Here is a 13,458-nt window from a genome sequence, read left to right as displayed (position 1 = left end):
GGTATTTTGCTGGCAGTAGTGTCATGTTAAAAGTTTGTATGGCAAACTTACAATTTAAAGGCAGAGTGACGATGTTCCTGACCTGTAGGATATCCGCTTGTGCTCGGTAAGGGAAGTGAAAAAACCCTGAAGCCCTGGCCCTGCAGCTGCGCACAGCAGTCGTTTAGTTTTTTTTTTTTTTTTTTTTTTTTTTTTTAAACCTTTATTGGTTGGATGCTTAATTTTTCTTTTTTACAGTTTATTAATATTGAACTGTTATATGTATGCATATTGTGTGATTTGTACTGTATTTTGATATGCCTAAAAGGTAGTTCAATAAGCAGGCAATGAAACTGTTGAGAAACATTTTGGTATATGTGCTCTTGTTTCACAGAAATAGTTTAGCTCTGCAATTTAAGTCCTCACTTGTTTTTTTTTCCATTTTCTTGCAACATCCATATTGCTTTTTCCAATTTATTTTGATTCGCACAATCTTCAATGCTTTAGAATAAATGTATTGTGTCAGTAAGCATACACCCATGTATCGACATGTTTCCAACTATTAAGACCCTAAAGGCCGGATAGCTGAATGTAATCCAAGGTCAGTAACTCTCAATGATAATTCCCTGGCCAAATATGTATTTTGGCCAGCAGAAAGCAATTCACTCTTCATGAGTTGGCAAGCTGTAGCTACTATCTGAAACTCTAAATACAGTCTGTTTTCCAGTTAAAAGGCCTTGAAATCACATAAAGACCCAACAGTTACGCAATAGAAGAGTACTTAATAATTTCAGTGTACTTCCTCATTAGTTCAAGAATACTTGGGTTCAGATTATACAAACTTTTAAACTTTGGTCAACTGCTTAAACTGTTTTGTACTTAAAATATGGTTATCTGAAAGTACCTCATGAGCAACATTTTGAAAGTAGACTTGTATAATCAAAGGCTGCTGTTTTCTGTAACTAGTATTTACAATAGCCTACCCAGTGTCGAGTCATTCCCTCGTGACATTTTCAAACATTAATTCAAACCATTTTCAAACACACACAGACGTTATGAACGCTAAATGTCACACAGTCAATAGTGCAACAAAAACTAAAAGCCTAAAAGTGCTTCTCCTCAGTCTCAATAGGATTTACCAACCCGCATTGATGTAAGAAAGACATTCTTAAATGAAAAGTGTAAACTCGTACATTGTTGCAGAGATCTATCATGATGCTTTGTAGATGCAAAATCTTGGTACTTCATACATTTCTGGTTTCAGGAGTCCACAAGAGCCTACATAACAAAAGACCACTAAAGTCAGGCATTTAATGTCCTTTTGATTGGAAAATCAATAACCACAATTGAACAACTTGACCAGAGCTGGTTTAAGTCAGCCGCATAATCATAGAAACCCTGAATGTGGCTATGTGGTGTCAGTCACTTCTGGCGTTTATACTGCACCTGCCTGGAAGTAAGACATTGTCAAGGCCATTGTTTTATTAGGTTAAATTATCGTATCAGCAGTCTTTCACACTATTGCACAGAATAGTGTGTGATCTGTTCATAACGACCTCTCATGTCATTGCCTAAGACTCAATTAGCCTGTATAAAACTTACTTTTGTGAGCTCAGAATATTCTTCCCAGCACAATTCATCTTAGCCCAGTCTTTTTTGTTTTAGTGGTTAATTTCTTTCATGGAAATAATTGCATTGGACTTGATCATCTTACATGAACTATGCAGACATGAAACACTGTTTCTTTTTCAACCTATCCCACAGAGATATGGAGGGGGAACTTTATTTTATACAAGGAAGACGAAGTATAAGTGACAGATCATTTATAGGAGTACTGTATGTACAGTATGTTGGTAACCTGGCAGCCTGGAAATCAGTGTCTTTGCAGAAATAAATAGTTCATAATTCACATTCTCAAATAAAACATGTAGAGTTAAATGTAGAAGAGAACAACAACAACAGTTTCAACTCTTGACAAGTATTAAGGAATGTCTTTTTACACAAAACTACAGTACATAATATCAATGAAATTGTCTTGCTTTTGTTTTGTGATATAAATTATCTTGAGAGCTACTTAAATGGTAACACAGATACAAAATTGCATGCACAATACACAGGGGCTTATGTGTCCTTGATTCGGGTCCAAGTGGAAAAATGGAATGAAAAAGGCCCTGCAGGGTCTTAATATTTAAACAAATGTGGGTGTAATGGCAGGTCCCTTGGTTGCAAAGAAACTAGAGTGAGTGACTAGGGACTGGTCTCCTACCTGTTCTACTCTAGGTGTAGACACGAGCTGTGTTCGAAACCGTTCCCTATCACGGAAATAGTGCACTATATAGTGTGTTCACCATTTTGTAGTGGTGTTCGAATTCTCCGCGGTAAATTTCATTCACTATATAGTCCACTATAAAATACCCACAATGCACAGCTAACTTGAGTGTACATACGATGTACCCTACATTTTACTCCCATATACCACAATGCAACGCAGCTGTGTTTTTTGGAGGAGAAGAAGAAGCAGAAATCACAGCGAAAACTGAAAAGGAAAAATGGAGCTGGCTTTTGTGTTTAAAACAGTGGAAATGTAACATGCAACATATATACAACCTTTTACTATCCTCCTGAGTGCTCGCTTTGTTTCAGGGACGTATTAGAAGTATTTTAGTTTTGGTTTGTTTACATGATGCTGGGCGTGCCCGCCTCCGTCACACAAACAACGGCTGCAAGTCACGCAACGATGTGTTTTCAGTGAGTGTCCGAAATCTTGTTTGGTCATTCCCTATATAGTTCGCTATTTAATAAACACTATATAGGGAATAGTGAGTGAGTGAATGAGGGAGCGGTTTCGAACACAGCTATGGTGTGCCATTTCAATAGAGAGAATAGAGGATTAAAGCGTAACTCTCGCCAAAATGCAACCTAGGGTCTTTTTGTGAATGTACCCGAGTCAAACTTTTGTTTAAAAGCATATTTAGGACGGAAGCGCCACTTTTAAGATGTACCATATTTTTGTTTTTCGGTCAAATGGCCTTTTGAATGGGAGTAATAGGGGCACTTTTATGCTAGCCTCAAAATAGATACTTTTAAAACACTAAGAAGCCTCGACACAACATGAAACTTCGCTCGAAGTATGACCAGGGGCTCTACACCTTAACTACACCGGTGCACACGGGATATACTAAATCTTTGGGTACTTGCTTTGATGTTGACTCGTTATGACTGCCGAGCTGGTAGCAGCCGGAAACAACAAGAGCTATGGTGAGTTGTTCAAAACCTTTCTTTTTAGTAAACTCTGGGTAGACAAACAATGTTCCCAATGCTCAAGTTCATGTGTAGAGACCCTGGTGATACTTGGAGCAAAGTTTCATGTTGTGTCGAGCCTTCTTAGTGTTTTAAAAATAGCTATTTTGAGGCTAGCATAAAAGTGCCTCTATTACTGCCATTCAAAAGGCCATTTGACCGAAAAACGAAAATACGGTAAATCTTAAAAGTGACGCTTCCGTCCTAAATATGCTTTTAAACGAAAGTTTGACTCGGGTACATTCACAAAAAGACCTTAGGTTGCATTTTGGCCAGAGTTAGGCTTTAAGGCATTGAGTATTTGGATTGAAAAAAGGTGAGTCAAAGCCATCCCAAGGCAGTTTACCATGGACCGTAATTCCCACCAGTCTTGGAAGTGATGGACAACCAAACCTCTGGTGACATGAGCATGTAGAGCCAGAGGATATTAGGGTTGAACGATAAATCGTTTTCAAATCGAAATCGTAATTTGAAAGAATGCGATTAGCTAATCGTGAAGAACGCGATTAAAAAAATGTGAAATATTTAGTAGAATGTTTGGTGTAACATTTGATTTAACATTTTTTATTCCTCTTTTCATCATTATATTTACTGTTATTTCATTAGATAAATGCTGGAATTAGTTACATATCACAGATTGTTTACAGAAATGTCCTATTTTCAGTGGATCTTTGATTTATTTTGTACTACTTTATTTAACATGATCGTAGAAGGTGCAATATGTAGCTAAAAAAAGAATCGCAAATCAAATCGTAATCGCAATATCTGGCAGGAAAATCGCAATTAGATTTTTTCCCCAAATCGTTCAGCCCCAGAGGATATGCAGATGTAGTATATTACAGTAACTTTCTCAGGCAATCGCGCTGGTGGTTTAGCACACTTAGCAGGACAGTGTTTTTATCATTCTACTTAACATACTCAGTAGTTCATTTAAGTGTTGCCTTTTTCCATCAAAACAATTTACATTATGCCAAAATGACTTGATACGATTAAGAGGTGCACATAGTAAAGAATGAGTGTAATGGAATGTACAGTATAAGGTCCCGATAGTTTAGTGAATAAAATAGATAAAAATGAAATAGGGAATTATCCATATTTCTTTTTACTTGCTATGTTTTTTGGAAGATTACCAGCATGATAGGGTTTTATTAAGTTTGTGCTTTAGTCTGCAGTTAGGAATGGTTTCATAACTGCTCATTCCTGTCATCCAGTATGAAAAAATGAAAATGGAAAATAATTAAATTGAAGTACTTTAGTTTGATGTTATTAATCAATGTAAATGAATAATTGGCATTTTTCACTGTATCTTAGATGTATTTCTATTATCTTATACAATTTGGTATTTCAAATGGCCTCAACTCAAACTGAAATAGTTTTAAATGTTAATCTTAAAATTCTTGCAATCTGAAATTCTACTGTTTGCATTTTTTATGTTTGGAATCTTTCAAACATTTTTTCATTTTTCATTCTTGTTCTCCTTGATTACATACAGCACAGCCCACCTTCACTATAAATAAAATAGGCTAAATGTGAATTGATTCATCATTCCTTATAGTTTAGTCATATTATCACAGGGAGGGAAATGTATTATTAGAAGTACATATGACCACCATGTTGTTTACTATTTTAACTAACTTTACTATCTTAAATGCACCTACAGTTGTGGCACTCACAATTTCGTTGTATGGATCTCTGTGCAATGACAATAAAGGTTTATCTTATCTTATGTAGCTCTGTGACAGCAATAATGCAAAGAAATGTCAGCCAGCCAAAATATCCAACCAGGAGCAAAACCGTATGGTTTGTTAGCAAGCATGACATGTGAAATGTCTGCAGCGTGTTTGTTTACAAAGAAGGGAGGAGAAATACTTGGCATTTGTGCATGCAGAGATGTGTTATGATCTTCTCAACATTTCTGCCTGTGCACTCAGCAACATGGGATTCTATTTGCTCGGCTTCAGTGAGACTCCCCAGCTAATGCTGCTTTTTCTCTCTCTTAATTTCCTCTTTGTTGGTGATGCGGTAATGCACAAGAGATCAGGCTTTCACATGGAAGACAGCCACTTGGGCAGATGACAAGAAACAATCATATAATTGCTGGGAATGATAGATTTGAATTGTATTGTTGCACTTGATGTACAGTTTGAAGTTACTTTTTTAAGTAATTTACAATGTAAAACAATGTTAATTATCTTACATTGTTAACATATATATTGAATATTATATCCTTTTTTTTTTAAAGATTTTGAGAAATATGTTCCATCCTTAAAAATTAAATATGACAGGAACATATCAAAATATGTTATGTCTATTTTATGTACAGTAGACATGCATGCTTCTAGCTCTTGAATGTCATCTGAATTTACATTTAACACTGTATGGTAGATCCTACTTACTTGTTCCAACAAATCATCTGAGCTTGATTGAGCCACGTACAGTATTTGTATTGTAAGTGTGTCCCAGGGAGCACTGATAAACTACCACATGCTTACTATCTTAATGTACGCTTAGACACTGTGGCATTACTGCAAATACATCACACAAGTAGGCACTAAAGCTCTTAGAAGCAGCACGGCGGTGCAGTCATTAGCACTGTCGCATATATGTATATATATATATATATATATATACCGGACACCTACACTAACCTGGAGTGCAAAATGAGGATAATAAATGTGGAACCGCAGCGACAGCAAGTAACTGTCTGTTTATCAGGGATACACAGATGTTGAATATTTTCTATTTTTGCACTTTCATTATCGTGTTTCATTTTGGTGAATAGGCTAAGTTTTGAATTTCTATTTGCACTAAATAGCCTATTTTCTGTTTATACTTGCCATCTGAGGAAAATGTTTGTGTCCTTATGACAGCTTATTCCTTCTGTTCTGTGACTGAGGAGCAGTGGAGCAGCCTCTCCACTGCTCCTCAGTCACAGAACAGAAGACTGTTTTATATATATATATGTAAAGTTTGAAATCCGCATTGCTATTCGGTCCGGTAGATCCGTATTAGCACCGGGTCCCCCCCCCCCCCTCCAAAATAAAAAGTCTTCGGATCTACATGATTCACGTGGATGACATTTTCCCATTCAAAACGGCGATTTTCACCGAAAAGCAACTAGTTTGCAGGTATGTACTACTCTTTGGCCGGCTCGCAAGCCCAAACAACTGTGTGCAGCGTGCCTGTTGTTTTGTTTCCGGTCTAGCTAGATCCGGTGTGGTGTTGTAGTTTTTCTAACGTTACTAGTTGTTGCAACAGCGTGTGAAAAAAAACTACAAAGTTTGCTAGGCCAAAAAGAACGTTAATCTCGCGATAAAGAAATTTACGGCGTTAATAACGTGTTTAACTGACAGCACTAATATATATATATAGATATATATATATCTATATATATATATATATATAGATATATATATATCTATATATATATATATATATGTATATATATATATATATATATATGTATATGTATATATATATATATATATATGTATATGTATATATATATGTATATGTATGTATATATATATATATATATATGTATATGTGTATGTATATATTGATATATATGTATATATGGACATTGCGCTAACCACATATATATATAAATACCACATATATATATATATATATATATATATATATAAATACCATATATATATATATATATAAATACACATACTCTGTGATTAATTAATCGAAATTAATCACATACATAATTAATGGCTTGTTTATTGCTAAGGCCATATGGTCAAAATGAAATGATTTAATAATAATGTATAACAATAACTTATTTCACTAGTAAATTGCTGTTGAATGACAAAAACAACCACCAGATGGGAAAAGGACATTTAACAATAACTTCGAATGCACCACGACGTTGTAGTTTACCATTTTCAACGTTAGCTGCTGTTGAGTATAGTGTTAACTAGCGTCACATGCAGCGGTGTTTGTGTTGCCTGTATTGTCTGTTTCAGAGCATCAGAGGGAAGCGCAGACATATCAGTGGCACCAGATTTCGGTAGCCAACCCTATTCAGGAAGAAGATTTTTACAAGTATATGTTCCAATCAATGATCCAGGCAGCACATTCTCATCTCCCTCCTTCATTTTACAGTCGAATGGTGGCTAGAACGGCTCCGGGTCAAACGTCAATATGGAATGGATTAATCTGCGTTATTTTTTTTAACGCATAATTTTTTCTCAGATTAATTAATCGAAATGAAGCGTTATTTTGACAGACCTAATAAATATATATATATATATATATATATATATATATATATAGGATAGCATCTTGCAGTTGATGGAGATTTGTGGGAGGCACATCTAGGGCACGAAGCTCCCGTTGCACCACATCCCAAAGATGTTCTATTGGGTTGATATCTGGTGACGGATCCATGTTCTCATTCTGTTTACGCCAAATTCTGACTCTACCATCTGAATGTCTCAACAGAAATCGAGACTTATCAGACCAGGCAACATTTTTCCAGTCTTCAACTGTCATTTTTGGTGAGCTCGTGCAAATTGTAGCCTCATTTTCCTATTTTTAGTAGAGATGAGTGGTACCCGGTGGGATCTTCTGCTGGTGTAGCCCATCCGCTTCAAGGTTGTGCGTGTTGTGGCTTCACAAATGCTTTGCTGCATACCTCGGTTCAACGAGTGGTTATTTCAGTCAAAGTTGATCTTTTATCAGCTGGAATCAGTCGGCCCATTCTACTCTGACCTCGAGCATCAACAAGGCATTTTCACCCCCCAGGACAGCAGCATACTGAATGTTTTTCGTTTTTCAAACCATTCTTTGTAAACCCTAGAAATGGTTGTGGGTGAAAATCCCAGTAACTGAGCAGATTGTGAAATACTCAGACCAGCCCGTCTGGCACCAACAACCATGCCACGCTCAAAGTTGCTTAGATCACCTTTCTTTCCCATTCTGACATTCAGTTTGGAGTTCAGGAGATTGTCTAGACCTGGACAACACCCCTAAATGCATTGAAGCGGCTGCCGTGTGATTGGTTGATTAGATAATTGCATTAACGAGAAATCTAACAGGTGTTCCTAATAATCCTTTAGGTGAGTGTATGTGGTTAGCGCAATGTCTCTTTCGCTTCATCCTGCTCCATCATGCCCTATCATGCCCGCTGCTTTACCGCCTTGCACTGCAGTGTCTTTAGTCACATAGAACTATGACTTTTCTAGCCACACTGCCCCCTGCTGCATATCTGATGTAATTACATTAATATCTGATACATTGCGACTACTTCAATACTGCACCATGTTAAAACCACAGATTAATGACTATTCAACAATGATGTGCTGTGTCAATTAGTAGTTTTGATGGTCGAATATTCGAATAGTCAGTGCGAATGTTAGCAGGCTAGGCTAACTAGCTTCCACTTTCCACATGGAATGCAAACTTGACAGCACAAAGACTCTCAAATGCTGAACGTTGTTAATGGGCAGACATCTTAAAATGCTAATGATACATAACCAACACTAAGGGGAAGAAATGTCTTGTAACAACGTACGTCTCATAGCAACGCTGGCTCTCAAATGTCAGTCAACCGTTGCCATGGGAAAAAGCCCACCCGGACACTGATGTCTAAAGAGAGTTTTCTCCTCTTTTGAACTGTAGAATTATTGTAGTTATTTTATCCTTAGAAGTGATAAGAATTCAAATTTCAGTTCAGCATTCAGGAATGTTAAGACAGTTGTTGTACATTTTTATTTTAGAATGACAATGTTATACAGTGTAAGGTGTGTGTACTGAATCAATGGCAAACATCATAATAGAAATAAAAAAGATCTGCTTATCTTATGGTGAAATGTATCTTTTGTTTAACATACTCTTCAGAAAATTCGAAGCGAATGAAGCCTTTTTCAATACACTGTAACATAATATTCAATATATGGGCTCATAGGCCAGCTGCCTCAGTGTACAAATAAATTATTTCAGTGAGGAACTAATGCGTCTGGGAATAATGGTGTGTGCTCAGGATGATAATGTATAGTAGTGTATGTGTCTAAAACTTATGAATATTTTGTTACAGTGTGCAATCAGAACCTTAACATTAATGATTCATAGTCCTTGTGACCCATTATTTCTGCTATTAAATTATTAATGCTTTGGACTGACTTTCTTCACATAATCAAGTACTTATTGTTGGCTGCTATACATTGCTCCTGTATACGCAGACAGAGCCATACAATGAGACATTAAAGTACAACAACAATACTCTGACTCGATTAATCCAGGCTCTTATGGTTTCAAAGCTGTTTGTCTGGTTATTGTAGGAAAAGACATCCGATACTATATCAGCACAATGACCCAGCTGTTTGTCTTTTCCACCTCCCCCTTCTCTCCCCAAACCATCCATCCATCTAGAGTTTTTCTTGGAGCTGCTGGACAATTCTGAGAAGTCTCTCAACAGTATGTTCACACAGACGTACGGGAAGCTGTATATGCAGAACTCGGAGGTGTTCCAGGACCTGTTCACTGAGCTGAAGCGCTACTACACAGGGGGCAACGTCAACCTGGAGGAGATGCTTAATGACTTCTGGTCCAGGCTGCTGGAACGCATGTTCCAGTTACTCAACTCCCAGTACCACTTCACAGACGACTACCTAGAGTGCGTCAGTAAATACACAGATCTGCTAAAGCCCTTTGGAGATGTGCCCAGGAAACTGAAGGCCCAGGTCACCAGGGCCTTCATCGCTGCCCGGACGTTTGTCCAGGGGCTAATGGTGGGTCGGGAGGTCGCCAACAGGGTTGCCAAGGTGAGTTTAATTTTCTTCTCATAGCTGTTTTCGTTGTTGTTGTTGTGTTGCACAGCTGTTAAGTGATCTTGTGCTGTTGAGCGGTGTTGTATTTTTTTAATTCCTGTAATGAACTATTGGGGGGGGCGCAGATAGAACTTTTGATAGCCCCAGTAATGGTGAACGCAAACTCCCATGCTATAACAACTGCACCAAAACATAGACATATAAAAAAAAAATTCTGTGTTGGTTAGTTCCATAGATTCGTTATCCATGTCTATCTCTTCATCCTCCTCTTGCTCGTTTTGTTCTTCCTCTTCCTCATATTCCTCACTGTCCTGTCTTTCTCCCTGGTGTGCTGGCTCAGATGTGTCGCTAACATGCTAGCTGTATGAGCGCTAATGCTAGCTGAAGCTGCACTTGATTTTAAAAACAAATCAGTCAGTTTGCAGCATTTTTTAATGTCAGTCAACAGTGCTCTCTTATATTTCTCTCTCTTTTTCTCTGCCCCCCCCCCCCTTGTGTCGCTTGATGCCTCGATTAATTTTTTTGTCAACAGTATAGCTTCCCACTTCCAATTTTCAACTTCCAACAACCACTCTGAGGTAGACTGTATATATAAAGACGCGGACGCGGTCTACTCGATTCTGTCTTGAAATTCCCAGAAGGCATTGCTTCATTTTAACTTTTGCAAACAAATATTCAAATAAAAGAAATGCAGGTAGATTTGTTTTATTTCAAACCATGCACGTTTACGTTTTTGAACATCTGATCTGAATAAGTAATTTTGCTACAAAATAATAGAGACTAATGTAAAAGTTCGTGACTGTAAAGGGTAACCATGACTGTGATATCGAGAGACTCATATGTGGTATATATACTGATCAGATTACATTATTACTAGGCGTGAAGGATTTCGGCAAATTTGGTTATCGTTTGGCCAAAGGACTTTATTATTGATGCTTGAAAGGGGGCCGAGAGAAATTATATGGGCCGCTGTTTACAATTAAGTGGCCGCATGGCTGTGACAATCATGCGGCTCTCTGATTGGCCGGCCGGCCCAAACAGCCCATGAGGGCCCACGGCCCCTCTGGCATCTGCCCAAATGCCAGATTACCAGTCCGTCACTGTGTGAGGGCCAGTACGGGACATTTTTTATATGACTGGTGGAGTCAGAAAAATAAATATGTTTTAGAGCATTATCAATCACTGGAGATTAGAAATGTGTTTTTCAAGGCTTAGTGGATATGTTTTCTAATTCCATGTTAAACACAGAAAGTTACGCAACAGTTTTTCATTGACGTCTAAACTGTAAATAAATTATATAACCAAAGCTGGCTGCTTTTGGTGGTACAGTGCATTGCTTCACTTTATGACATAAATGCAAAACTGGCAGGACTAAAACCAGTTATATCAAGTCATCATCAACATATATAACATTAAGTTTAATACAGAGTTGGTTTCCTGGAAAACCCAAACAATAGCCATTAAGGTGTAACATAAGGGCATAGAAAGCTTTGTTTACCAAATTTTAATTCATGAATTAAGTTAGTTTAGGTTTTCTTCCCTCCCTCATATCCATCATCAACATATATTACATTTGGTTCTGTTGGTTTACAGTTTAGATTTTATGAAACACAATTTAAAGCCTACTAGGACACTTGTGAACATGGAATAAATATATGATAAGCAATCAAAGAAGAAAATATATGATAAGCAATCAAAGAAGAAAATACTTATTACAGTACATTCTTTCTTAAACACTTTTAAAAACCGAAACATAGTATAAACCCAGTAAATGTCTATAGTCACTGATTTGTCTTTAGATATATAATCTGTAATTAAAAGTATAAAAGTATTTTTCAACACTTATTCATCTACTAATTTTATTCAATTGCTGATAAATTTGAATGACCGTCTACAAAGTTGTTGACCCCAAAATCAATATTCGTCACCTGCAATTAGACACAAATTATATAAAACTGTAGTTTTTTCACACACACAGTTTTATTCAAACATCAGTTTTAAAAATGTCTTCAGAGCTCAGCAGGGATGTGATTCTTTTTAATCTGCTTTTAGCTTGAAGCTTGCTGTGCCTTTCAGTCGAACAGGGGAGACATATTGTCGGAAGAGGAAAGAAACTGAGAGTGCAAAAAATGAATGCGATGTGCTGAGTTTGAGAAAAAAAACTTTAATCATTCTCATGTTGGAGGCTTAACCAACTCCCTGTGTTAAGCTCTGGCTACACGCACTCACAGACAGAGATAGATCATAGAACTGGGATTGCGAGCATGTGCATTATATAATATCACAGTTTAGGTATATTACCACATGTAAATCTTTGTTATAGAACAGAAAATGCTGTTAACAAAACTATGCAGTCAACAGCAATCATCTAGGGCTACAACTAATGATTATTAGGGTGGCTGTGGCTCAAGAGTTAGAGCTTGTGGCCTTTAATCACAAGGTTGGCGCTTCAATCACCAGCTCCTCCTGTCCGCATGTTGAAGTGTCCTTGAGCAAGACACTGAACCCCAAGTTGCTCTCGATGAGCAGGCCAGCATCTTTCAGCTCAACCACCATCGGTGTATGAATGTGTGTGTGAATGGTCAAATGAAAGGCAAATTGTAAAGCGCTTTGTCTGGTAAGATAGAAAAGCGCTATATAAATGCATTCTATTCACCATTTACCAAATTGTCAAATTGGTATTCATTAATCAGATCATTAAGCTGATTATTTTCTCAATTAATACTTTATAAAATGTGAAAACGTAGTAACAAAAACACCTAAGCCAGTTTCTCAGACTCTAAGGTAATGTCAAATGTCAATATCAATGTCAATGTTGGACCTAATGTCAATGTTAATTGGCATTTCTATGAAAAAGCAAGTAATAGTCTAAGTTGAGTCACATATTTGTTTGGTCACCGTGTTAGAAACACTATACAGTATGAGTTAAAATTCAGCTGTAAATGTTCTATTGAGGGTTGGTGTTAAATCATTGTTGATTTTCAACATTAAAGAAAACACTTCTGGCTGCTGTCAATCATGTAAACCATTCAAGTGAATGTTTTATAAAAACTAGTAATGTTTGATGTAATATGGTCAGTTTATTAGAAAGCTGTAGAAACCAATCAAGACTTGGAATGGAGTCATTAAAACGCCATATTATCTATACACACAAGAAAAGGCTACATTCAAATTCCTAATCTACTTTTTCCTTTTCATTAGAACATTAAACCATTGTCAACTTTTATTACTATTTTACTGAAACTGAACCATCCGCTTGATATATTATCACCCTCCTCTTGTACCCACTGTCCTTACATAGTTATGGGGGCTTGTAGGAATTTACATCATGATAGTATATACATATTAAAGTGCCATATCCCTGCTGCTGTATATCATCTCTGAAGAGTCAGTCATA

The 13,458-nt window shown here is 36.9% G+C and overlaps 1 protein-coding gene across 3 annotated transcripts in view; it reads left to right on the top strand.

Moving 5' to 3' along the window:
• Nucleotides 1-13,458, top strand: part of gpc6a (glypican 6a) — a 161,023-nt gene that overhangs the window by 71,419 nt on the left and 76,146 nt on the right. For all 3 annotated transcript variants that reach the window (XM_031324366.2, XM_031324365.2, XM_035999480.1), the window contains exon 3: nucleotides 9,664-10,055. In XM_031324366.2, the coding sequence (XP_031180226.1) occupies nucleotides 9,664-10,055 (392 nt within the window). The remainder of the gene's footprint in view (nucleotides 1-9,663; nucleotides 10,056-13,458) is intronic.

The sequence above is a fragment of the Sander lucioperca genome, chromosome 3 (assembly GCF_008315115.2).
Source record: "Sander lucioperca isolate FBNREF2018 chromosome 3, SLUC_FBN_1.2, whole genome shotgun sequence".
In the NCBI taxonomy this organism is placed as follows: domain Eukaryota; kingdom Metazoa; phylum Chordata; class Actinopteri; order Perciformes; family Percidae; genus Sander; species Sander lucioperca.
Note: the sequence above shows the minus strand (reverse complement) of the source record. Positions and strands in the feature narration are given on the sequence as shown.